We start from the raw sequence: 26,179 nt of genomic DNA, 5'->3' as shown, positions 1-26,179 counted from the left end.
TTTGTTTCCTCCACTACTCCATCATGACTGTTACGACATACTTTTCTTCCGCTGCTTGAGATACTAGATCTTTTAATACTTGGGTTTACCTTTTTTTTTTTGGTTAATATGGAATGATATCCCTTGGCTAAGGCGTTCGGGGCCAATCAATACTTTGTTTAATAACTGTTGATATTTTATTTCCAATTGGCAATGCCGGAATTGGATTTTGCGAATACATATTGTACATGCTAGCTCGTAAGCCATTCAAGCCACCTGTCTCTCAACGCCATCCCGTAGTTTAGAAAGATCCTGTTTTGGAAGAACACCCCATGTGCTCCATAAACTGAAAAGAAAAAAAGAAAGCAAACCCCCTCTTTGGATGTATAGCGGATTCCCCAGGACTCAAGAGGACGTAATCTCCATGGCATCTCGCTTGTCAGCGACATGCTCAGTCTCAGTATCATTTGGAGACTGGTCGGCAGTGGGAATGTCCTTCTCCTCTTTGTCTTCTTCCTCCAACTTTGTTTCCTCATCATGCATCTCCTCATCGTCATCTCCCTCGCCCTCAGTCCCCCCATGATCACCATCACCCTCCCCTTCTTCGCCTTCATTCTCATGACCGCCCTCATCATCCTCACCATCATCCGCACCTTCATCCCCAGTCCCCCCTCCTCTGCATCAGTAACATGAGGGAAAAGCGCCGAGGTCCCCTCGTCACCAAGCTTCGTGTCCTCGTTCTCGCTCAGCTCAGTCTCGTCAGCAGTATCATGCTCATCTCTCTGCTCAGCCGAGCCATCACCAGTGGCAGGAACCTGCTTGCCTGAACCACGAGGTGCAGAACTCGTCCCCGCAGTAGTAGACCCAACGCCCTGCGGAGTCGCAGGTGGCTCCGCCTCGCCCGCGGCGGTGATTTTACTCGTCACAGCCCGAGGAGCCAGCTTCGTGTTCACGATTGTGTCCGCGCGTTTCTGGATGTCGCGGCGGGCGATGCCCTTTGTTCGGCCGCGGGGTGCTGGGATATCAGATGCTGGGACAGCTGTTGGAGGGGTTGAGGCCTCAGGAGGGACTTCACCAGCCATGAGGTTGTCGACTTTCATTTTTTCTTTATTTTCTTCGGTTGCTTGTTCGACCAGGTGGGGTGTGTTGATATCGTAGAGTTGGGCGTACAGGTCGGCGATCAGGTCTTCAAACATGGTGATTTTCATGAGGTTGTTGTTGAGCTTTTTTCACCTCCAGGGCATCTCGAAGTAGTTCTAGGATGACCTGGCTCTCTGGTCCTAGGTGAGGTAGGCTTTCTAAGCGAGCTGTCTTGGTAGAGAACTCTTCCCACCCGATTGGTTTGAATACGCTTTCCTCATGACCCTCGCTGATCTTGGCTGCACGGCGGATCATCTTTGCATAAGTTAGGCAAATATCTTCCCACAACTTGGTGTGGTTGAAGAAATCGCCTTGCTTCTTTCTCACACGGCGCAAAAGTTGATCTAAGCTTGCGCGATCGTCGAGTTGGTCAAGCAGGCCAACAAAGAAGTACACGTAGCGGGTCGTGTAAACGAAATGTCGACCGGGGCGTTCAAATTCTGGCCGCCAGACTTGGATCGTAAGTGTTTTGGTGAATATTTGGGAAAGTTCCTGCTTGGCAGCAATCGCAGCGGCTGCGTTTTGCTGGCCATCGTAAATGATATGCGCAGCCTAGGGGTTGTAAGCAATATGAACAAAAAGAAAATCAAGCTGCGGCTTATATACCTTTACACCCATGCGATGATGCCAGTTGGACTTGTCAGCGCTCTTGTACTTCCGAAGGACTTCGAGTATGTATTGGTTCCATCCCTCCATATTCTCAGGAGGCTCGATCTTACGGGCCCACGGAGTTGCAAGGAGGGTCTTGCTTCCTTCGGTAGTCTGACGTTGTTATCAGCAGGAGTTCTTCATATCAGAAGCAATAAAACTTACCGTCATATGTCCTTGAAGAACAAGTTTGTGTACAAAAGAGAAGAGTTTAAAATGTGGTTCAAATATCGGATCAGAGCGTGAGTCTCTTCGCTGCGGAAGTGCAGCAATAGCATCAAGAACAGCATTTATCACCTCTTGCATTTCGACTTTTTTGGAAGTCGTTCTCAAAGAATCATCACTGGTAAACATTTTCCAAAGACACTTGCCAAGCGTGTAGTGAGTCCTATTAATGTGTTAGTACTATTTCAAATGTTCCAATTCTGCCAAGTCCCATTGGAACTACTTACATCCATCGCTTAGACTTGTCGACAGCTGCCCGTTTGAGAAGGTTGCTGGCAAAATTCCATGTTGAGTAAGCCGACATCTCCTTAAAAGGCGTTCCCTTGTACATTTGCTGGCTCTCCTCGCTGCTGAAATGACGGGGGAAGTCCGCAACACTGAAGGCTCCCATGGATAGCGGCTCGCGAGAGGATGAGTACAGGCGGATACCAAAGTCTGAATAAAGATCTGACATCACATCTCTGGTCTCTGCCGTTGGCTCTGCAGTCCTCATTGCTGTTGAAACAGCCATGGCATAGCAATGAATAGCATTTCGCTGCAGTGCTGCCAAATCCGACCGGTTGTTATTGATCTTATCAGCTGTCCATGTAATGTCTTCATCAAGCTTTGAGTCATAGGTTTGGGCGAGCCTATACCAGCTTTCCCATCTCCCTGTTCCATGATCCAAGTCTTGCCTAAAGAACCCGATGGCGTCATCAAGCTCGCTTGTTGAACCAGGGCTGAGACGCTTCTGGGAACGGAACTTGGTGAGTGCGGCATGGCCGAGAAGGAAAAACCACCCCTTCGAAGCGATCTTCGCATTCTCAGTCGGAACTATGGTTGTCGAAAGCTCTGTAATGCCCTGAACAGCACGGAGTAAATTAGATGGGTTGAGTGGGGCTTTGAGATATGCATTCACAAGGCGACGGTTGAAAGTCAACTGAGGTGTTTGTGAAGAAGCCTTAGCGGGGCCAATGGCTTGCTGCATCTTCTCAATCGTAGTCTTCAACTCGGACCTGGATAAGTCCTTCATATTCATCTTGTTCGCCTGTTGCAGAACAAAGTCGATCATCATGATGGCTGTAGGGCGATCCAATTTCTCGGGAGGACATCCATGATCCACAGTCCCATCGAATGCAGAAAATTTGATACCGTGGAGATCGAGAAGTAATTGACACACATCAAATTCATAATCGCCCTTGGTTTCCAGCCCAAAGAACTCCGCTTTCAGAAGCTTCAAGAACTTCTTTTGCGAATATCTGCACATCGATCGAACGCCCAATGCATTATGGACGGAACGAAGGAAATGAATGCGGTCTTCAAACGGATCATCGAAAAGCTCCTTGTTCTGGGCAATCGCTTCCATGAAGAGGGTGTACTGTAAGATCCAACAGCGAACATATAGCTCTCGCATTCTTTCTTTCATGTTTTCTAGCGATTTCGCCAACGAGCCTCGGAAGTCGCGACCAGAAATCTGGCCTACTCGCACTGAGTCCTCATAAAGGATAAAGCTGTGCAAAAGCCTCACAAGGCGGGCTATAGCAGACATTGAGGTGTGTAAATGCTCCATGTCAAAACAGTCAAATGTTTGTTCCGGCTCTTCAAGAATGAGCAGTAATGCTTTGGCCACAATGCCATCGAGGGTTTTGAGCCAGCCCAACAGAGCTACTTGACGATGTTGGCTTGTTTCTTCGTTGTGTTTCGCTGCCTCGAGTTCTGCCATTACCACTTCAATGCTCCGTAAATAGCAAGAGACAACTTTAGGTGGATAGTCAATGGCTTGGTACGCCTCCTGGAGTCGGCGCCAGAGGAATAGTCGCAATGTAGCATCTCCTCTATCGAGGAAGGCAGCCATTTCACCAAGATGGGAGGTAGGGTGATTCATGTCATTCTCCGTTGGCATTTCAGCAGCATACTCAATCGATGAGGGTTCAAGAATTGGCTCTATTGCTTCGATAAGAGTCACGGGATCCTCGGAATCTGAGTTGAATACCTTGGCGAAAAAGTCCATGCACTTGAGCTTCAAGACCTCCTGGTCGATCACAGCAGCGGACATTTCTGACATAGTAGTGTTGTTTATGAGGTTGACACTTGGGTTGCCGAGGGTCTGAAGTATTTGCTTCAGGTCTTGAAGGCAGAGCAGGATATGTTCTCGTTGTGCGTCCCCGGCAAGACTGATATGGAATGCCGACGCCCACAAATGGCGTAGAGTGAGGTTTGATTGAGATTCGCCAGATGGGCTGTGGTTGACAAAATGATCTATGGATGATCGGGCTAGCATACCCCAGCGAGCCAGCCGATCACGCTGCGCGAGTCTTGTCCCCTGGTCTGTTTCACTTCCAAGACTCTCAACTGAAGCAAAAACATCCAAATGAAGTTCGTAGATGGTCTGTATCATCTCAAGTTCGAAGAAGTCTTTGGCCTTATATTCAAATGGAGCTCCATTGTTTGAGCTAAGAATTCGAGCTTCGAGATCGGCGATCAGTTCGCTGCACATCTGGTAGGTAAATTCATCTTCCCGAACCAAAAGTTCTACCACTGTCTTCTTCAGGTCCTTTCGCCACAGAAAACTAGCGTAAGTTGACTTTGCTGTCGACCAGTTTGAAGACACCTGGCCGAAATCCGGCATGAGAAGGCACTTTAGCCATTCGAACGAAGTTTCATGGGGATGTAGCCAGTCAGAGTTGATGGCATTAGAAAAATTATAAAGTTGTTCCCCAGACGGAAGCTCTTCTTCAACAACTGGCTTCCGGGCACCTTTTCTTGAGTGCTCAAGGAATACAGCCAACCCTGACTTGCTCGTGCCACTAATGTCCTTCAGCGGAGATAAATCGTCTTTCTGCTGCATCAATCGAGACTTTTCGTCATCCCATGTCTTGATGAGACCTCGGAAATCCTGAAACAATCGTGTCTCCAGATCTTGAGGTGTATCGATTGTGTCATTCCCAGAACACTTTCCTCTCAGAGCTTCAATGCTACCAAGTGCATCGATGCCGACTTTCGAGAAGAGAGAATCAACGGTACTGAACATCCAATCATCGGCATTGACAAAAACTTCAAGACGGTCTTCGTAGTACTTGTCTTGATCGAATGCAACTTCGTCGGGTAGTGCCAGGGCGTCAGCATTTGACTCTCGGGCTCGGGTCCGTCTGCTTTTCATCCGGCCGCCCTCCGATTCTTCGTTCGCAGCTGATGCAGACGATCTTTTGCGAATGTCCACTGCAGAGTTCGTGTCAACTTCTTCTACATGAGTCCCATCTTGTTCGGCCTGTTTGTCTTGTGGCCGCGTCGATTGATTTTCCAACGACTCCATCAACTGCTTTTCAGCACTTTGATCGATGGATGATTGTTCCTCACCTGGCTCAGAGGGCTCTTTCGTTCGCTGAGGTGGACTTCGCTCAGGCTTGCCATCATTTTCAGTTGTTTCAAGCATCACGTCGGCAACCTCACTATCACCCTTGTTTCCGTGCCCCTCGGTATCTACGTTCATTTCCGTGTCCTCTGCATTTGCGATCGGCGTAGTTGGAGCTTGGGAGCTTCTGGCAGGTAAGATAATGCCGATAGACCGGGTGGGAAAATCAGCGAGCGTATCATGATCTTCATCGTCAAGTAATTGGAGAAGCGCCTTGCCAACTGACTCCCAGGTTGGGTCAGTAGGGCTTATCTCTCGACGGGAAGTGTGCAGGGCAAGAGGACCATTCGACGGATTTAGGTGGCGTAAATCGGCGGGAAGGGCGGGCAGGTTCGGATATGGATCCTCGTGCTGTTTGAGGTACTTCAATAAAGCTTTCTTTGGCCTCTGGGCTGGGATTTGCGAGGCAGATAACTTGTCAAAGAGCGACTGCAGCGTGCTCCGCAGGCGCTGCTCCGCAAATACCTCCTCTAGTCCAAGTTGTTCCGGCCGTAGTTCCAAGCGGTTGTCATCGTCCGCTAGCACACTTTCCAAGCAATAGCGAGACAAGCGGTAGCTGTTTAAGGAACTGCTGAGTCTTGCGCTTTGCCTCCAGAGGTTGAGATCTGAGTCGTCACGTTCCAAAGCATCCCCGAAAGATCCCAAAGCTTTTCTCGAAGCCTCGGTCAACTTCCTTTGTGTTTCCTGCTCGGACTCGGGGGTCTGTGGCGCTGTTCGTATGGAGTCTTGTACTGAATCAAGGACAAACTTGCCGTGGTTCTTATAGGACAGATAGAGCGTTTGGAATAGACTAGAGGTAGAGTCGTTCACGTTGAACTCGGCGATTGATTCTGTAGCAATTTCATCGTGCGTATCGTCGAATGCACCCCTTTTGAAATCGGAGATAGACTCTGGGTATTTGAAGATCTCCGAATTGAGGAGGGCTTCATAGGCTTCTGCAGCCTGCGAATAGTGCTCTGACCCCTGTGAATGTAGCTTCAAGGCACTGTGATAAAGCTTCAAAGCTTCCTCGATCTGAAGCTCCTTGGTGTCGTCAACTTCCTCTTCGACAGCCTCATCGGGCTCAACATTCAATGCGACCCAGCTCGACATGGTGTGAGCTACACGTGGGTCCCTCGAATATCAGATGGGAAAGAGAAATCAAGCGTCAGCATCGGGCAACCGAGACCCTAGATGCGGGCAACAATAATGAGCAAATCAATTGGTTATCGCGGGCAGACACACGTTATCACGCGTTTGTACTAATCGGGGAAAGTGCTTGGTGCCTTGATGCCTTGATGCCTGGGTGCCTTGTGGCCTTGGGCCCTTTTCTGGGGGCAGTAGTTACTAACAGTTGGAGTATTCTTAGATCGCTCTTCACTTTCCCCTCAGCGCAACCCCTGAAACGTCTTACGATTCACGCAGAATTCATTAATTGAAATACCCTCATCTTTGATTCCACCGCGCTTGTGCAGGCGCCATGGTCGCGCCCGCTGTCCCTGAGTATGTGCTCCTATCCCCGTTTACGTGTTCCCCGGGTTGCGGGTTGCGTATGCATGGCCAATTGTTCGAGATTGTCAAGAATTGCCACGACGAAAATTACAGGAGTTGTGACTGACTTTAAGAGCATTATTTAGGATTCACGAGGAGGAGGATATCTATGTTGCGGTCGATGCGCGAACGGAGTCCTTGCAGAGCTTGCGAGAACTAGGTCCTCCAGACCTAGTCTATTTGGTCAAGCAGCCCAAGGCCAATTCGACTCGCCAGGTAAGATATAAGATACCAACTTTCCTCCCATGATATTATATACTGTGTGAACAATTGATTGATTTTCTATCTATTGCAGACCGGAGTTTATCATCATGTCACCGGAATCGATGCTTCCTCGTCCGCTAGCCTAGCCGCCTATGTTAATACCCTCACATTCTCTCCCCTCGACAAGACGCATAAAGTGGTGTCGGGGATCTACTGGTTAGAATCTGATCACTGTACGGTGTTTGGTTCACATGCTGATATCTATACAGTTGCTACAATGCATTCTCCCATCTCGATATGCGCGTCGAAGTTAAAATTCCCGGAAGTTTGGAGAGCTACTGCATTGATGAACGGGGTGACAAGCGGGTTGCCACTGAGGCTCTTTGGCTTGAGACCTTCCTTTGCGCCGTTCTGAGGGCTTACCTTTATGCGGACGATGGAAGTGGAGATTCGGTCAAGAGGATTGTTGGAGTCAGACGATTCAACCCCGTGACAAACACGGAGATGGAGCACAAATTCCTGGATGCTGCCGAGAAGCTTTTTTTTCTTGGGTATGGATCTCAAACCAATTGGCCTGTTGTGTCCCTGACTAACAACACTTTAGGACGCCAACTGAGCTCTGACCCCGAAACCCAAGTCCCTAACACTGTGAGCAACCACCTCACATCCGGAATCCTCAAATACATCCATACGACTGGCCGCTATACCTCCGGAATCAACTTATTCGAGAAGCTCCGCACAAAGGATGTTGAGGTTTCGTCCCTCCTGGCTCGTGTGCAAATTATGGCAGACGAGGAGGTACAAGCGGTACGCCTCATGTATGACGCTTTACAAGATGTTCCGATGGACTATGCTCTACTCGATTGCCAGGCTACTTTCTGTCAAAGCAAAGGCGAAAGCGAGATGGCACTTGAGTGCGCTAAGCGTGCAGTTACTGCAGCTCCCAGCGAATTCAGTACATGGGCTCGCCTGGCAGAGGTATATGTCAGTATGGAACGCTGGGATTTGGCGCTTCTGACTCTCAACTCTTGCCCCATGTTCACCTATCAAGACAAGGATACCCCTCGCATGCCACAACCGTCACGCATCATGCTCCCAATTCTTGCTGAAAGTATTCTCGATGAAATCGACGAAGGCCAGCCAAAGCAGGGAGACCCGCACGACTATGTTCACCCTTCGCTTCGGAAAATCCATGCTGCTAGTTACCAAGGTACTTTCTTAAAGGCCTACAATCTTCTGACCAAAATCGCTGCTGCCATTGGATGGGACCAGCTACTCAAGGCTCGTAGCCAGGTTTTCGTGATGGAAGAAGAATACCGCGTTGAGCGGCAGCACGTTCCTAAACCCGCTACATCCTCAGGGGCGGAGACAAATGGCAATAGCCCCAGCAACGAAGATGAATCTGGCTCTGTGGCTGACCCTGACGCGACCGAGCCGTCTTCGGAAGAAATTACCAATGGAGATGTGGGAGACAGCCACGCTGAAAGCCCCCTCGAGCGACCGGAGCAAACAGTGGCATCCGAAGTTGTCAAGTCTGGCAAGGAAGATGTATGTTACACACCCATCAGGTATTTTTTTGTTACATATGCTAACTGTTTATGTCACAGCCTGACCCATCTCACGCCGCATATACCCAATTCCGAAACAAGCGACTTTGTGAAAGATGGCTAGATAACTTGTTTATGGTACTTTACGAGGATCTGCGTATCTACACCATTTGGCGGACCGAAATGGCCCAGTTCCGTCAACAAGCCATGGAATACAAGAAATCTGCTACGGAGTGGGAAATCCTTGGTGAGCTTGCGCAGCGACTACACCATTTCGACGAAAGCATTGAGGCATACCAGAGCTGTCTAGCCACTCGATTCTCCCCCAAGGCTATGCGTGGAGTGTTGAAATTGTACGAACAACGAAATGACACCAGAGGCATGCTTGGCGCGTTGATCCGCCTCATCGCATGGCAATATCGTTGGTACTCCGAAGTATGCTCCTTTCCCCTGGCTAATATCGCTTTGACCACTATAACTAATAAACTATCAGTTCTCCCCCGAGCTTTTGTTCCTAGTTCGCAAGCTCATTGAGGACGAGGGTGCTGTTAAAGTCCGCAGCATTGTCCAAGCGACCAACTTGCCTCAAGCCGTCCTCGACCTCACACACCAGTACTGTCAACTATGTGCTACCTTCCGCAGCAGTGGTAGCGACACTTAAATATGTTGGAGACAACCAGACGCAAACTGAGCTAGAAGGCAGTTTTATGCCTGGCCCTGGATATCAAGATAGAAAGCGGGGCGCATGCAGGGCTAATGACCATCCTTGATTCATGACATCTCTTTTATTTTCACTTCCTCTTAGTCTGATCATTAGGCAGTTTTCTTAGATGGTATATATATTTTCTTTTCTATGTTCCGTATCTGGTCGTGTGCCTCATTCAAATAGGTGAATCTCATCCGGACTAACCACTGTAGTAGTTTGGGGGGTTTGTATCCATTTTGGCGTATCGGAACCCACTGGAGTGGAGAGGAACATAAGAGGATTCAGCCAGTAAATGCGCTTCAACGGTGATTTCTATGCACGTCATCTCCAAGTCCCCCAGAATACACCGAGGATTGGCTACTTCCATGAACTAGCTTGATGTCCCCTGGATCTAGTTATATAGATCAGAGCTTACTTCCAAAGTTCCAAACCACAGCACTACATCTACATTCATAACCACTCTGATTGAATACAGGATTTATCACAGCAAAGCCATCGAATGACCCCAAGCGAATTTCATTTTAGTTCGATGTGAAATTCTTGCCTCGACGGAACCAAATCCTCGATAGCAAAATCACTTCTCTTCCTCAGCAGCCTCAATCTCAGGCAGATCTGACTCCTTAGGGACAGCACCGCCCTTGTCCTTAGCAGCAGCGGCAGAAGGTCCATTATCGGCAGCGGCATCAGGGGAACTCTCTTCCACGTCTTCTCCCTCATCGACCTCTTCGTCTTCTTCGCCCTCCTCGCCTTCTTCGCCCTCTGCGCCGTTCTCGGCCTCGTCGTCATCGACAACAACGGGTGCAGTCTTCTGCTTCTTGGCTGCCGGGGCGCCTGGAGAGGGGTAACGTGTGTTAGCGTGTGTGAAGGTTGGGAATGAAGAGGAGATCCATAAAGGCCAAGGGTTAAAACATACCTTCGTCTTCGTCTTTGGCTTTGGCTTCGTCTTTGGCTTCAGGTTTGGCTTCGGGTTTGGCTTCTGCTTCTTGTCCTTCCTCGTCTTCATCAGACTCAGACTCTCCCTCAACCTCTTCCTGTTCGCCCTCGTCGCTTCCTTGCTCTACTTCAGGCTCGGAGTCTTCATATCTAATTCACCTCGCGATCGGGTTAGCAAAGGCAGATTGTATTTGAAGGGTTTCGCGCGGTATGTTTCAATCCACAGCAGCTTTGAGATGGTATCAAGGTGGGATGCGCAGTTAGGATAGCCGTCAAATTGCAGTGGGATGATGCGCAGGGCATTGGCGCATGAATGGGATGGAAGGGATATTTGATAATAAGATGGCACAACTCACTCTTCTTCCTCTTCGCTCACATCGCTAGGAAGGGCCTGGAGCTCCTCCTCGGCCTCTTGCTTTCTCTTGCGGGTAGTCATAGTGAAGAATTAAGGGGTTGGTGAGAATTATCTAAGTGTAGAGGGAAGGGAAGGGTTAATTTATGGGAAAGAGAGAGAGAGAAGGTTCTGGATTGGCAAAAGTCCCGAGTCTAGGGGGAGGACGGGAATTATAGAGGAAATTAGACGCTCTAAGGAGAGGGAAGGGGGAAACCCCCAAGGGCATAAGCGGGAGGTGACGGTGACGACATGGGAGTGACAAGACTTTAGGGTTGAGGTCCACGGGTGATAGCTTACACCCCCCGAGTGGAGTCTGGGTGCGTGGTCTATACCTCAAGGGTGCGTGTCGCCAATTCTCGTTTACATTCCATGTCCATCATGGTATTCAAAATGTTTCCGCTATTGATATCTGGTATGGTATCCTTGATATTCCAGGTTTAGGTCAATTCATGTCTTTCTTATAGGTCTTGTGGGATCTTTATGGTCATGTCATTGAGTTAAAAACTCAAAATCTGCCATACTTGGATCTAGCAGATTCTCGTCAAGACCAAATCCGTATGTGCCAACCATACCATAGATCAGATCTGGCGGAGGGAATCCCTGTGCCATGGCGTTGGCTCCTCCAGGGACCTCGCGACCTTCCGTTGTGGTATCATTGTTTCCTTGGAATTGCCAAGCAGCCTCCCAAGAGTCAAATCGCTCGAGCATCTTGCCTAATCCACGTGCGATATGCCGAGTAAGATGTCGCTCGCCTGCAGAGACACAATTCATCAATTCAATCACACGCTCAACTATCCGTCGCACTTGGCGAGAGTTGATGCTAAGGTACGCGGTGTTCCAATTGATTGCGACCTTGAGTAAGAAAACAGCGGAGAATGTAACCATAGTGTGCGTAAAGATCGGAACACCGACGATCGCGTCTCGAATATCAGGCTCCTCGAGAACCATATTGAGACATGCCATCGCCGAGGAAATTGCGATGTTGGCCGATTCCTTACGGTCCATAGAGAAGACAGGTGTATTGGATGGTGAAAGCGCACGAAGAGAAAGCGAATTCAACTGGAACTTTGCAAAATGGTAGTGCAGAACAACCCCTTTGGATGGATAAGTTCGCACGTATGCGCTATCGGCTGTAATGCGTTCCAAGTTATGTTAGAACCGAGAGTTGCGGAGACTTAGATTGACAAATCACTCACCAGATCGAGGCTGCCAGAGAAGTCGCCATTGGTCTACTGCGACATTGTATACGCGCAACTGTCCAAAATCCTCCTCGGTCAATGCTTGTTCAGTATCACTACCAAACATTCGATATGCCTCGGTCAAAATCATAAAGAGAGCAACTTGAGCTAAAAGTCGAATGTCGCCGGGGACGACCATCGGCAGCGCGAGGAAGGTCTCATAATTACGAATCACCACATCCTCGTGGATGACAGGTGGTCGCCCATAAGCAATACTGAAGTGGTGGTCACACACGTAAAGCAGGTACCAGAGCTGGGCGCGTTCATATTGATCCGTGTGTCCACGAGTCAGGCGCTGATAACTTTGATGGAGGCCCATCTCGGTCGCGATTCGTACCGCATGCCCGGACAACTTCCAACTCAATTCTGATAGCCAGAATGCCCCCACGCAGAGGCCTCGGATATCATCCAGAGTGTGCGCCCGTGTGAGGGCCATGTTGGACACGAGTGATACATACTCGCTGTAGCACCGGTTCAAGGTTTCGGTGCGGTTCGGGATATGGAGTGCCGCGACAGTCAAGACCGCGGCAGAAAGAAGCGTCGATGCGCGGCGGACGGACGTTAAATCGCGGTGTACAAGAATTATTCCACCCCACAGTAGCTGGTTCATAGTGCGACTGAAGTACGCGAATAATTCCTCTGCTTCATGGAGAGATATCAGTCGTCGCGATATAAAATCCTCCTCTAGCAACGTCTGTTTCGGTGCCTCGACATGATTGTTTCTTAGGTTCCGTAATTTAGTGACCTCGTATAGACTGCGCATAGGAGCAGGGACCAAATCTGGGTCTTGGAGATCCTGCTCCGGCGACGGCTCCCGGGTAACATCCATCACGACTCGCAATCCCTCCTGGTGGCTGGTTTGTGTCTGCGACCGATCGACGGACGGATGGTGGCCATTATACGACTCGGCAGGACTGGGACCATTGAAAGTGTCCCCAGGAGGATAGGTTGAGAGCTCAGGCAGTCCGCCTTGTCGTAATAGATGCGAAACAGCTGCCTGCAGCTGGTGCATAGTCGCATTTGCCTGTGATTTCCATCTATACCAAAGCTATTAGATTAGCGTAACCCCTGATGGCTCCAATATTCACCAACGGCCGAGGCGGGGGGTCACACGTACATCCCATCATCATCAACGAATTTCTGTGAAAAGTCGTTTACGACGCACTTTATACCACTACGAGTACATTTTGTACAAGTTGTTTCTCCTGCCCGAAACTCGCAGCGAATCTTATGACGCTTGCATTCTGCGCCTGCTCCCCGTTAATTGGGGGGGTGGTATGGGAGATGATGTGGGGAAGACTCACATGCACGAGCTTTGGAGATTTTGGGGGTAGAACGTGCCTTGTTCTCTTGGGGTGAGTCCAGCCCAGCATCATCAGGGGACCGCTTCAGTGGAGCAGTGGTATTCATGATGTGATGGCTAGTCTCTAGTTGAATGGTGTGGGAAGAGTCGGTGATACTCCGGGCATGCGGGTTAGGGGGCAAAGTCTTCCTCGGAGTGGAGAAGCGTCGGAGTAAAGCGAGGAAGAACACGAGTACGCCGAGAAAGAGATAAATTGCAATTATATTTTTCAAGAGTGATGCTATGGCCAATGAGCATACATACACAGAGTTAATATCCAAGAGATCAAGAGAAAAGAAAGAGAAAAGAAAAGTTGTGAGACTTGGACCCCCCCCGCGGACTCAACTTCCCCTCAAATCCACAACTTGACGTTGTTCTATACATTGAAGTGCTGTGTGTTTTCAATCTTACGACTTTAATAAAATGTGAATTGAGTATACTCTGTATACTCCATGAATACAGAACAGTAAATCCTATGTCTTTATATCTTCTTCAACTGACAGGTCACTCACAGTACCACCAGGGCCATGGACAATCGAGGCATTCCCCAGAATTCAAGAGACCTCAATTCAGATCCTGGAACAAAAGAGGACCCTGAAAGGCGAAAACTCCAAGGCGATTCGTGCAAAGCAGTTCCACAACAGATCCACTTGGGAACTGTGCTGTGCCGGCCCAAGTCCGGTGCGGAGGACCACCTAAAGATCGCCTCGGACTTGATGCGAATGCGGAGAGAAACTATAACTTACATATTGAAATACCATTCCCTTCGCTATTCCTTGTGTATTACACTATTCTCCAGAAAATGCATATCCTCATCACTGGCGCTGCCGGTTTCATCGGCCAATTGCTTGCGAAGGAACTGTTGAATGACCCAGCCTATCGCGTCACATTGACCGATATACATCAACCCCCGATTCCCGCCGGTGTTCGCTATCCCCAATCCGCAACGGCGATCAAGGCCGATCTCTTGACAGGAGCCAAGGACATTGTCGATTCTTCCTTAGACGCCGTCTATGCCTTCCATGGCATCATGTCGTCCGGCTCCGAAGCCAACTTCGATCTAGGCATGAGTGTCAACATCGATGCAACCCGCAACCTGCTCGAGGCGCTCCGACACACCTGTCCCGGAGTGCGGGTCATATATTCGTCTAGTCAAGCCGTATACGGCCAACCGTTGCCAGAGATTGTGACCGACAGCGTGATCCCAACTCCAGAGTCCTCCTACGGCGCCGAGAAGATCGTGTGCGAAACGCTGGTTAACGAATACACTCGCCGCAAGTTCATTACCGGCTTCACCCTGCGGTTCCCTACCATCTCCGTGCGACCAGGTGCGCCTACTGCTGCAGCTTCGTCATTCCTCTCCGGCATGATCCGGGAGCCCCTCGATGGCAAGAAATGTGTGATTCCCATTGAAGACCGACAGTTCAAGTCGTGGCTATGCTCGCCCAAGACCCTTGTGGAAAATCTCCTTCTCAGTCTCCGTCTTCCTGCTGACTCTGTTCCCCCGCACATTCGCCAGATTAATGTGCCTGGAATCTGCGTCACGGTTCAGGGCATGATGGATGCATTGGAAGCAGTGGGCGGTGCAGATAAACTGGCCCTTCTTATAGAGAAGGAGGACTCTGCGCTGATCCCAATTTTGAAGTCATGGCCGACGCAGTTTGATAACACTCAAGCCATTTCATTGGGATTCAAACGCGACGAGTCTTTTGAGCAAACCGTGCGGGATTATAGACAGTCGTTGGCACAATGATTATTAAATAGATTTCAAAAACTTCAATATTATTTATTGGTCTTTCTCAATCCTCTTGTTATTTTACGCACAAGAAGGACAAAGAACGCATGGTTGGATTTTATAGAGAGACTGTGAGAGAGAGAGACAACCGGACAGTTAGCCAGCTGAGACACTTGTCGGCCCAAGTCACCACCTGCAGCCCGCTTTTCCTTGTAAACAACGCACCTCCCTTCAACTCTGGGACTGCTCATCGGAAAAGCGACTTGGGTGAGATATTCTATAATCTCTCGCTCACAATAATAAAATCCCAAAATGCCAACACAAATCTCCCTTCTCGTGTACAAAGGCGTGCCAGTAGACTTCTCCAAATACCGACACACAGCGCTACACGCCCTCTACCCCGACGGCCAATATGATTGGCTTCATGCTGTCGGCGCACATCCTTTCTTTAAATTCCAAAAAGACAGCGAGAACCCCATGTCGGAGGAGCCGATAGCTTGGATTCCTGTATGTACAGCGCCGGACTTTGTCACGAAGGCGAAAATCATTTTTGCATGTGCTTGCACGTCGGTGCGCAACAGCAACAGCGACCGAGACTGGAACTGCCAGAACTGGGTTGGAGATGCCCTGACTGAGCTCGTTAAGATCGGCTGTTTGACCAAAGAAGAGCGTGCAGCAGCCATTGATAAAATGGTCGAGACTATCTTGGAGGCGGAGCTGGAAGATGTGAGTTATAGTTGTCCCACGGAGGAAATTATATCTACTAATATGGGCTTGGTGCTTGTGCATAGGATGGGATGTTTTAGGCCTATGTGCTCCTTTTCCTGCTATTCTCGGCTATAGGAGTGAAATTCGTGCCATATCGCATCACAGCGTGGAAGACATGCATCGCATTTGTAATTACGAAGTTTCTTGGAGTTCAGGAGTTCAGTAATGATATCCATGGTCTCATATATCTTTATACATCATTGTTTAATGGAACTTAGCCGGCTGTATATATACCACCGGCACATAAAACAGAACATCAGCCTAGGGGGATCATTCCCAAACCTGCGATTCTCTTAGCACGCATCCTGGAATTCAAATCAACAGCTCGCCCAAACCTGTCCGTCTATGGCAATAAGTCGATTGAACAATTGGTTCCTCGTCCCCATAGCAGTGAGTTGATATGACTGCCCTGGCTCTTTGCCAGTGATGAGCAAACCATCAACCACCTCCTTACCACCAAGAGCCCAACCAACAACCATTTTCCCCTTCCATCCCATGCCACCTAACTTTCGCATTTCCTGGATATCAGTCACCGGCATGCTGAATAGAACAGATCCACTCTTGCGATTCTCTAACTGTGCGTCTCCTTCCTGCGGTGTATCGGTCGTGAAATATAGCAGTGGAGGCTCCTTGGTTGAGTCGATAATCACAGTGCCGCGCTTACCTTTGCATCGAGCGTCAAATGTCACAGGCCCACTTGGTGCTATCCTTTTCCCTCTAGCACGTAGGACACCGACACGATTCTTGGCATGGTGGCAACCGGTTGCTGCTCGCAAGCGATCAATCCCTCTTTTGCTCTCAACGCCACTAGCTGTAGTTCCTCGAAAGAAGCCCAGTATTCTAGACCCCAATGTCTTTTTGTGGCTCTTTTCTGGCAGATCTTGGACCTCCTGGGCATGCTCGTCGGGATTGACCTGTGCAGCTTGTTTACTTTCCTCGTCAGTGGCATCTGGAGTCGGTTCCTCCTGGTTCAAAGACGCTGGCCGCGAGGGCACTCGGTCTTCTGAAGTTGGAGGGGGTGGAAGTGGTGACCCATTAGCCTCGCCGATGCGGAGAAGAGTAACGGCGAGCTGAGCATTTGTTGGGATACCTTTCAGAAGGGAGCTGTTGATAGTTAGTTAGTATTGTGAGTACATGCACGGCTTGAAAAAATACTTTTGCAGCTGAACAAGCTCCCGCCAATTTGGAAGGCGGCGATTCAGATATACAATCCCTCGTCTGATGACAGGGTCTCCAAAGAAGGCGAGCCCGATTAAAAGTGTACTGAGCTTCATGAAAACATAGCAAGATGTCAATATTGAGGCCAGGAATGCCGGGCCCAACACAGCCACTAGTCGCAGACGAGGACTCAGTTGAGGAAACGGGGTCGTTGCAGACAGAGCACTAGATAAAGTTAATCTAATCTAACTCCAAGCCGTGGAAAAGACAATCACAATTCATTTACTCACTTTCCCAGCTTCTCATAGGTATCTGCAATGTCGCCTACCACTTGCATAGAAATATTCGCAGCGTCCATCACGCTCTCCTTCATAGGTGGTCGTGTTTGATCACGGGAGTCTTTCGGCACCTTTCCATGGGCAGCGCTTTGCACATCGGCAGTATTAGAAACCATATCCGTCGCGTCTGGTACATCGTCTTCGAAGGGCGTATCATCAGGGACCCCTTGATCATGCTTTCCGACTGCGCCTCCTACGGCCACACAGGCAACGCTTGCGACAAGGTTACTGGCCTCTTGTTCAGCTGCCTCGCCTTTTAATTTCTCGGGGGCCCCAGTAATACTATCATCAGATCCGAGGATTCCCGCCTTTGGCTTTTGTATATCGCCCGTATCTTTGCTGACAAGAGGAATTGGAGCGGGAGGGAACATGACTGATCGACATGGGGGGTAGACCACTAGGGTAAGTAGGGTGCCCAGGGTAGTTGGAACAAGTAGATCGAGAAGCCATGATAAGGCGTAAACCTACATCAAATCAGTAACAGTACAAGCAAAGGTCTATTTCTAGAACGGAGACATGCCGTGCAAAAGGCAGCGGTTCGTCGCGGCTCTTTCCAAGACCGTAGTCGAGCAATATGTTTGATACAATCGGTTAAGCCGACAATAACGGTTGTGTAGCAACGTTCAAGTGTAGCCCTCAGTTTATCCGGCGAGAATTCATCGTCGTCTTTTCGCGTGAGATCTAGTTTCTGCACGGGAGCATCTGGGACTGCTTTGACTCGATAGACTTGCTGAAGTGCAGAATGAGGAAGTCAGTTCCAAATTCTCGTACATGAGGGATTCAAGTCACATACCTTGTCAAATCGTCGAATAAGCATCCACAAATCCTCATTTGATAGTCCGCCCACTAAAGGCTGAGCGATGGCATCGGGAGATTCACCCCATCCGATATTGGTAATTTCTGCTGTTTGGCCAGCTTTTTGTGAGAAGCCTTTCTCGTCCTGTTCAACCCGAGACAGCACATGGCTCTCAGTTGGTCCCTTTGGGATATCAGGATCTGTAGTAAGATTGTTATCAGTCTTATTCGTAGTACCGTCAACCGAAGGAGATAACATGGTCCGTTCGTCTATTGCAGACCTGAGCTGGGTGTGAGATTGGTGTAAAATGTCGGAGACTATTATGAGGAACTTGTTTTGTTATTTTGAGATCTCACAGGCTTGATAGAGAACGTCTATCCATGGTTGTTGAAACCTCATGTAGTTTGAGCGAGTTGTCGACGTCATCTTCCTTCGAATCTGGGTAACGGTGGCAATGGCAATCAACAATAACAATTTCAAGAAGCAAATTGGATTATTTTAGTAGAGATTGTGTAAAACATAACGTGAGAGTAAAAATATGTTGGACTGGTAAAAAAAAAAAAAGGAATATAGGCCTGACTATATTGCTGGGTTAACTACAAAAGCTGCCCAAGTGCCATTAAACCTGGGAGAGGATGAACCACCTTAATAAGAGGAAGTGGAACCATAAAAAGGAACCTTGCAAACAAATGTCCTCAGAAAGATCTTCGGACAACAGAGAGCTATCTCTGGTATAAAGGTTCCAAAAATTAATGTCGGAGGAGATGAGAACAGAGCCCCTTCCTAGTTTGAAGATCCTTTGGTTCGGCTCCTGGCGGACAACGGGAGCACCCAAGCCAGTACAGTCTGTTTCCGCAGCGGTGCATAGGAGTGCCTCAGCCGGAGCCTACACCTGTTACCTCCCAGACATGCTTCGTGCCATTCGCAGCCTGACGAGGGCCGCCTACAGAGACCCGCCAGAGTCATCAGGATAAACCGATCACTTGACAACAGCATCAATATGTTGAATAGAGACCTGAAGCCAGAACCAAAGGTGACAAAAAATTGAAGGGTACTCAACGGGAACCACGATGTGCAATGTGGACCCGGAGTGGGGTGAAGAAGGAAGAAAGAAGAAAAGGAGAAAGTGGGAGGGGGAGGGGGTATTTATATGGAAGGGAAACGGGGAAACTGCAGTAGGTGACGAGCCCAAATAGGAAGGAACTGTCACGATCTACGATCTCCATCTATCACATTGCTCTGGCACATGCTTTGTCACATGTCAAGGATCTTCAAATCCCAATTCCAATTGCCAATTGCCACCATAAAAACAACGAGCTAAATGCGAGCTAAAAATCGAGCCTGTTGGAAGTCCGCAAACCAAGTAGAATGTAAGTTAAGAGCAGTTCTACGAAAGATATTCTTCTATCTCTTATCACCACGTGTACCCACGCAGTGCCCTTAATTTGGCCTGAAGTCCTGCTTATGCTTTTTACCGCCTTCATATACATCTAAAAAAATATATAAAATATATATAAAAAGACTCTTGTTTTGTATGGGTCGAAAAGCTTCATTTATATCGTGCCTAAGAGTTTACAATAGTACACTGTATTTTGTACACATTGTTAGAGATCTGAAAGCGGTCTAAAATCCGGTACCCATCAGGCACCATTCAGGCCAAAATCAGGCCAAAATAACTATACACCCTGGGTAGCACGTGCCAGTCGCGTTCCCAAAAAGGCAACATCACTTCGCGTCCAACCGGCGAGACTCGCCTTGATGAAAATTCGCCCTACTGATCTGCCATTTAGTCACCGGACAATTGACTCGCCATGAGCGAGGAGTGTGCAAACCCCCTACTTCTGGGGTGGATCAAAGAATGGCTAGATCAAGCTCGAGAACGAAACAGCAAAGGCGTGACCGTGTACGTATCTCTTGGCGCCCTTCGGGGAAGACTATATCTGACATCCTGCAGATACAAGAAGGCTTATGAGTCAATGAAAGCCTGCCCGTTAGAATTCCAACATCCATCCCAAGCACAGCAATTGAATGGACTAGGTCCCAAATTGTGTGACCGCTTGACCGATAAATTAAAGGCCCACTGTCAAGAAAATGGGCTTCCAACGCCGGAACCGCCTGACAAAGGTTTGTGGTATCAATTGCACCCTGGCAACCCAACCGACACTCAACTAGAGTCATATAGGTGGAAAAAGAACATCTGAAGGCGGCGTCGACCAACCGGCGAAGAAGCCTCGGAAAGCCAAGCCGTATGTACCAACATTACGATCTGGTCCATATGCACTGATCTTGGGCTTGGGAACCCAGGATGAGAATGCATCTCAGGGGATGACTAAAGCCCAACTGATCGAGGTGGCCCAGCCGTACTGCGACAGTTCGTTCACGGCACCCCCAGACCCGACCAAGTTTTACACTGCATGGAATTCAATGAAAACTCTCATCCAGAAGGATCTAGTCTATGAACATGGACGTCCACTTCGGAAGTATCTTCTTTCCGAAGAAGGCTGGGAGGTAGCCAAACGTCTCCAAAGGACATTACCTGGCGCTTCTCAAACCGCCACGTCTGGCTCACAGACCACTGCAACGACTGAGTCACAGCAAGGAGCATTGACAGCCGAACTTGACTCATTTCAGCAAAATGATGATCCATCGGCAGACGCCCAGGAAATTTTGTCCGAGCAGGACATAGCCAACATCGAGCCCATCTTCTTCCCACCCAAGAGCTTCACCATACAGCTCGTATTGGACACCCGAGAAGTCCGCACCTCCACCGATCGCGACTATATCTCTGGCGAACTGATGAAACAAGGAATCACGCCGCAAGTACGGGCGCTGGAAGTCGGCGACGCGATGTGGGTGGCTAAATGCCATGACCCAACCTTCCTCACGACACACGGCGAAGAAGGCGACGAAGTCATGCTAGACTGGATCGTTGAACGAAAGCGTCTGGACGATCTGATCGGGTCTATTAAGGACGGCCGCTTCCACGAACAAAAGTTCCGACTCCGTCGCTCCGGCATCAAGAACGTCATCTACCTAATCGAAGAGTTCGCAGTCACGCATCCTGACTCGACTAGCGGAAGTGCAGCACAATACCAGGAGATGGTTGCGTCGGCCATCGCCTCGACACAGGTTCTTAATCAATACTTTATCAAAAAGACGAAACACTTGGACGAGTCAATCCGGTACCTAGCGCGCATGACTCTGCTCCTGCGGAAGATGTACGGGGTCGAAGATGCGCTCCCCGTGCAAGACACTGATAGCAATATCAACAGTAACACGGTTCCTCCGTCCCCAGTGTCCAAAATTGGCCTCATCCCGGGCCGTCGTCTCTCCACTGACTCCTACCTCACAATCCTCGATAATCTCCGCTCTCAAGACCCGTCCATCACGTACGGGGTCTCATTCGTGACGTTTTCCGCGCTCACTTCCAAGTCCGACGTTCTCACTCTTCGTGATGTGTACTTGAAAATGCTTATGTGTACCCGTGGCGTGACGGGCGAAAAAGCCCTTGAGATCCAACAGATCTGGCCAACGCCGCGGCATTTGGTGGATGCCTACATGGCTCTAGAACCTGAGGAGCGAGAGACGATGATATCAACTCGGATGTCAGAAGTTGTAGGACGGAAGAAAGTTGCTAAAGATCTCAGCAAGCGCATTGCAGAGGTTTGGGGAGAGGTGAATTTGCATTAGGAAGTTCTCGTGTCGAGGCTAATTTGGAACAGACTTGAGTGCCGATTTAATTCATATATGTATTAGATACAAACCTAACGCCAAAATAAAATAAATGAATACCATACATAATGCCTACCTCTTCCATCTCACAATCTTCATAATACTTTCTTTATCAATCCTCAAAGCCAAGCTACTCAGCACAACAGAAATACTGCTCAATGCCATAGCCAGAGCAGCCCACACCGGACTTAGTCTCCAGTGCTCATTCGCCATGATCATCTCGCCATCAATCGTTTTCTCATGGTGGCCACTCACGATAGGATAGAGCACACCAGCAGCAACCGGAACCAAACAGAGGTTGTAGACGACCGCCCAGCCGAAGTTCATACGGACTCGATTGAACACACGGCGACTGAGCAGGACCAGCTGCAAAATCGTGCTGAGATCTGAGTTGAGTAGAATGAAGCTGGCAGAGTTGATAGCAACGTCGGAGCCAGATGCCATAGCGATGCTCACGTCTGCTGCTGCCAAAGCAGGCGAGTCGTTCACTCCATCGCCGACAAAAGCGACAATAGGACGTGGTGGGTTTGAACTCGATGTGGCAATGCCGTCATCTGGTGTTGTATTCAGAGAGCGTTCTTGAATCTGACGAACAAAGCTGGCTTTCTCCGCTGGCAGGACGTTGGCCATCACCTTGGAACGTGGGATGCCTAGCATGTCCGCGACGGCATGGGCGGTGGTCTGGTTATCGCCAGTGCACATGAATACATCGACGTGACGCTTCTGAAGCTGAGAGATTATGTCGACAGCTTCCGGGCGAATCGTGTCTGACGTGGCGAAGATAATGGCGGGTATGAACTTAGATGGTTCGGTGGGTGGAGGGTATATTTGACGGAGTGAGAGAACTGCAGTCGACTTTCCTGATGACTGGTATTTCGCCAGCAGGTTGGAAACGAAGTACGTGTCTATTTCGAGGGACAGTAGACTCTTGAGAAGACGTTCATTGCCAATTGCAGCTTCATATTGCGTTTCCTGCTCGGAGCCAGACACAGTAAAAGTTCCTTTCATGCCCTGCCCGGAAATCTCATGAACGTCTGAGGACTTGACAGAGAAAGATTGTTGTGTCTTGCAGAATTCAGTGATTGCCTGCGCAATCGGATGGTTGCTGCTCTCTTCCATTTTCCGAGCCAGAGCCCATGCGACTTTCACAACTTCTGGGTCATTGGTCAGAACTTCATGCTCAGAAACTTTCAGACTTCCACCCTCAGTCAATGTGCCTGTCTTGTCAAAGACGATTGCATTCAAGCGACTGGCCTCTTGGAAGGCTTCACCCCCACCTTTAACCAGGATACCATACTTCGCTGCCAGGCCACCTCCAACGAACAGCGCCGTAGGGGCTGCAAGGGCCAGGCCGCAAGGACAAGCCACCACAAACACTGAAATCGCAAATTCGAGCGCCCAGAATGTCCAGCCGCCATGTGCGACATCGAGATAATCTGCGGGGAGCACGCCAGAATGGCCAAGCGCCAGCCAGATAACGAAAGTCGAAATGGCGATTAGAGTGATAATAGGAACGAAATGCGAAGTGAGAAGATCAGCAACTCTTTCAAGAGGTGCACGCTTGCTTTGTCCCTCACGAACTACGGCAATGATTCGATCAAGCATAGATGAACCACCTAGCTCAGTGATACGGATCTGTACCGGCTGGCCGACATTAACTGAGCCTGTGTAGACTATGTCGTCGGCTGTCTTCTTGACTGGTCGCGACTCTCCGGTCAAAGAACTTTCATCGAATTGGTATGACGCGCTATCGACGATGACTCCATCTGCAGGAGGCGACGCGCCGTGAGGAATACTGACGACGTCACCAACCTCTAGGAGGTCAACACTCGTACGCTTCACTCCATCTTCGGAGGTTTCATCAGACAGCAGCGCCTCTGAAGGTCGAAGCTTGCCTAAAGATGCAACAGCATCGCCAGTTTTGGCTTTGCTGTAGGCCTCCAGGAATCGACCAGCAAGAATGAACAGAGTCAGAAAGACAACCGAGTCGAAATAAGTCGTGCTATGAGGGCTGGACTTGGTACCCACAACTGCATCAACGATAAGAACCGCCAGGGATGAGATATAGGCCACTGATGTACCTGCAGAGATCAAAAGGTTCATACTACCAAAACGGTAGAACCTCCGAAGGATCGGCACTCGACTTCCAGGCCGCCAAAGCGCATAAACTTCCTTCATAGCCCGGGTATGGAACACATCAGTGCCGTAAAACATGACAGGAGTTGACATTATAAACAGCGCCCATTCGATGCGGGTGACACTGCCAGACCACATAGTTTGCTCCAGATAAATTCGAACAGAGTTTTCAGACGAGACAAGCGACATGAATACTATGCCTATAAAGAAAGTCGGGATGGCACTGATAAATACGAAAAGCAATCGCGCCAACAGACGGCTCCTTTCATGATGCTGGATCGCACGCGATCGGTCTTCGATGCTAGGCGGGTGATAGACAGTCGCGCGAAAATTGTCATTCGCCGAATTGATCCCCGAGATTATTGTGCGAATTGTGAGTAAAGGTGGCTGTGGGGTATAGGCGACTTTGAGAATGGGGGTTTTCTCGGAGAGTGCTTCCTCGATGGTGATACCGGGAAGCGAGTTCACTGCCCCAAGAACGGTTTGTGGGCAATGGTGACAGAACATTCCATCCACATGTATAGAGATAGTTCGGATCTGAGCAGTGCTGAGCTTTTCGGTGCTACCTTTCAATGGGGAGATGCTGTTGACGGTGGCGTCGTATCCGAGGTCTTCGATCCTCTCTATGATTTTATCAAGATTGTCTCGGCCTTCAAATTCCACCTTTCCGCTATGGGAAAGCAGGTTCACAGACACATCGCGAATGAAAGGAAGTTCTTCAAGTCCTCGAGTCACCCCTCCGACGCAAGAGCCACAGGTCATGCCGGTGATTGCAATCTCGCTGACATAGTTTGCTGCCGGCTCTGTAGATGCCGGTGGTTTCGGTGTCTGGTTCACCTCGTCAAGAGATGCTTCAAATCCAGCATCATTGATTTGCTCAACAATCTTGTCAATATTATTGCGAGGCCCAGCGTAGATTACTGTTGCGCTGTTGGTGAGAAGGTTGACAGTGATTTTGTTCACGAACTCAAGCTGTTGGACTTGTGCGGTGATACTGTTGGCACACGATGCGCAGCTCATTCCTCCAACGCTAATCTGTGCGGTGAACTCCTCGGTTGATTCAACGGACGGACTGGGAAGTTCTGCTATCTCTGTCGGTAGTTCTGGAGTAGACACATCGGGTTGAACTTTTGATTCAGAGGTGGCAAATGAGCGACGATTCTCCTGCACAGCATTCTCCGGAGTTGACTGAAGTTTTGTAGTGGTTATATCTTGTTCGTGGTACTTGTTCAATGGGCGGAAGGGACTCTGTGAGGACTTCTCGTCCAAAAGTCCTAGCTCCGTTCGAGAAGAAGAAGGACGAGAAAATGTCTCTAGTTCTTCCTTCCTGCACGCATCGCAGTTGGCAATATGTCGTTTATGTCTGCTGGTCTGAATTCGCTCTCTAATGTTCGATGAGATACTAGAAACAGAGGTTCGCGGGGAGGAGAACAGCGTGGAGCCGCGGTGGTTCCAAGAAGAGGTGTCGAGTTCCGCGATGAGCCTTCCTCGTTGGTCAAATGTCGTTACATAGTGTACTTCGAACGCGGCATGAATCAGCGCGTTGACGAGGTCGGCCGGGCGAACGGTGGTGCTGTGGCTCGCACGCACTTCATGCGTCAAAATTGTGACTTCGATATTTCTGACTGAAGGGGTCTCAGAGAGCACTTCCGTGATATATGTAACGCATGATGCGCAGTGCACATTCGATACAAAGAAGACACTGGTCTGGGTATCGAAGTCTTGATGGGCTGCCTCCAGATCGGAGGAGTGGATCTTGGGTCCTGAAGACATAATTGACAGAGATTTCTGCGGCTCAAAGACGAAGTATAGTGTGGGATATATTGATCCTTGCAAAGCCTCCGCAGATTGCAGATTCGATACTTGAAGGGTCTTGCTCAAGCCAGGTTTGAAAGAGGCAGTTGTCGGGATTCGATTTTTACAGAGCGGCCTGGGATCAAGGTAAAGAAAGGGAAGAGCAACCAGCGGCGATTTCTCATATAAAGCAAAAGCTGGGAACTGGAATTGATTTGCAATGCAATACTATATTTCATTAAGAAAGAAAAGAAAGGAAAATCCTAGAAGTGGGTGGATAAGTTGAAACATGGTGAAGATGCGCCATTTGTGCGCGATTCCTCCAAACCACGCACAAATACCGCATTCCAGACATCTTGATCATGACCCCTGCGGTCCCTATGTAGTATGCCACTAGTCTCAAGGCTGGCAATCAGGAATGAGGCCGGATTATCGTATTAACATT

General features: G+C 49.2%; 9 protein-coding genes across 9 annotated transcripts; 4 read left to right on the top strand and 5 right to left on the bottom strand.

Moving 5' to 3' along the window:
* Positions 1–384: 384 nt before the first annotated feature.
* On the bottom strand, positions 385–6,475 carry hir3 (putative transcriptional corepressor of histone genes (Hir3); the record flags this gene model as incomplete). The annotated part of the gene is made up of 6 exons (XM_057217028.1): positions 385–650; positions 701–1,202; positions 1,246–1,671; positions 1,726–1,881; positions 1,933–2,155; positions 2,220–6,475. The coding sequence occupies 6 exons, from the start codon at positions 6,473–6,475 to the stop codon at positions 385–387; spliced, it is 5,829 nt and encodes a 1,942-aa protein (XP_057078911.1).
* Positions 6,476–6,842: 367 nt separating this feature from the next.
* On the top strand, positions 6,843–9,325 carry N7516_004307 (ChAPs family protein; the record flags this gene model as incomplete). Its single annotated transcript, XM_057217027.1, has 6 exons — positions 6,843–6,865; positions 7,000–7,129; positions 7,209–7,333; positions 7,387–8,665; positions 8,725–9,099; positions 9,158–9,325. The coding sequence occupies 6 exons, from the start codon at positions 6,843–6,845 to the stop codon at positions 9,323–9,325; spliced, it is 2,100 nt and encodes a 699-aa protein (XP_057078910.1).
* Positions 9,326–9,944: 619 nt separating this feature from the next.
* Positions 9,945–10,739, bottom strand: N7516_004306 (uncharacterized protein; the record flags this gene model as incomplete). The annotated part of the gene is made up of 3 exons (XM_057217026.1): positions 9,945–10,201; positions 10,284–10,453; positions 10,660–10,739. 3 exons carry the CDS (start codon positions 10,737–10,739, stop codon positions 9,945–9,947), a joined length of 507 nt encoding a protein of 168 aa, XP_057078909.1.
* A 447-nt stretch (positions 10,740–11,186) lies between these two features.
* Positions 11,187–13,345, bottom strand: N7516_004305 (putative C6 transcription factor; the record flags this gene model as incomplete). The annotated part of the gene is made up of 4 exons (XM_057217025.1): positions 11,187–11,827; positions 11,894–12,972; positions 13,053–13,185; positions 13,240–13,345. The coding sequence occupies 4 exons, from the start codon at positions 13,343–13,345 to the stop codon at positions 11,187–11,189; spliced, it is 1,959 nt and encodes a 652-aa protein (XP_057078908.1).
* A 734-nt stretch (positions 13,346–14,079) lies between these two features.
* N7516_004304 (SDR family oxidoreductase) lies at positions 14,080–15,030 on the top strand (the record flags this gene model as incomplete). The annotated part of the gene is made up of 1 exon (XM_057217024.1): positions 14,080–15,030. One exon carries the CDS (start codon positions 14,080–14,082, stop codon positions 15,028–15,030), a length of 951 nt encoding a protein of 316 aa, XP_057078907.1.
* Positions 15,031–15,324: 294 nt separating this feature from the next.
* Positions 15,325–15,818, top strand: N7516_004303 (uncharacterized protein; the record flags this gene model as incomplete). The annotated part of the gene is made up of 2 exons (XM_057217023.1): positions 15,325–15,738; positions 15,804–15,818. 2 exons carry the CDS (start codon positions 15,325–15,327, stop codon positions 15,816–15,818), a joined length of 429 nt encoding a protein of 142 aa, XP_057078906.1.
* A 279-nt stretch (positions 15,819–16,097) lies between these two features.
* On the bottom strand, positions 16,098–18,330 carry N7516_004302 (DUF3292 domain-containing protein; the record flags this gene model as incomplete). Its single annotated transcript, XM_057217022.1, has 5 exons — positions 16,098–16,884; positions 16,936–17,163; positions 17,229–17,740; positions 17,797–18,006; positions 18,070–18,330. 5 exons carry the CDS (start codon positions 18,328–18,330, stop codon positions 16,098–16,100), a joined length of 1,998 nt encoding a protein of 665 aa, XP_057078905.1.
* Positions 18,331–19,883: 1,553 nt separating this feature from the next.
* N7516_004301 (crossover junction endonuclease MUS81) lies at positions 19,884–21,762 on the top strand (the record flags this gene model as incomplete). The annotated part of the gene is made up of 3 exons (XM_057217021.1): positions 19,884–19,975; positions 20,027–20,196; positions 20,255–21,762. 3 exons carry the CDS (start codon positions 19,884–19,886, stop codon positions 21,760–21,762), a joined length of 1,770 nt encoding a protein of 589 aa, XP_057078904.1.
* Positions 21,763–21,876: 114 nt separating this feature from the next.
* On the bottom strand, positions 21,877–25,713 carry N7516_004300 (putative copper resistance-associated P-type ATPase; the record flags this gene model as incomplete). The annotated part of the gene is made up of 1 exon (XM_057217020.1): positions 21,877–25,713. The coding sequence occupies one exon, from the start codon at positions 25,711–25,713 to the stop codon at positions 21,877–21,879; it is 3,837 nt and encodes a 1,278-aa protein (XP_057078903.1).
* Positions 25,714–26,179: the final 466 nt, after the last annotated feature.

The sequence above is a fragment of the Penicillium verrucosum genome (genome assembly GCF_028828655.1).
Source record: "Penicillium verrucosum strain IBT 35672 chromosome Unknown utg000001l_segment0_segment0, whole genome shotgun sequence".
Lineage (NCBI taxonomy): Eukaryota > Fungi > Ascomycota > Eurotiomycetes > Eurotiales > Aspergillaceae > Penicillium > Penicillium verrucosum.
The sequence above is the reverse complement of the archived record's forward strand: the minus strand, read 5'-3'. Positions and strand labels throughout refer to the sequence as shown.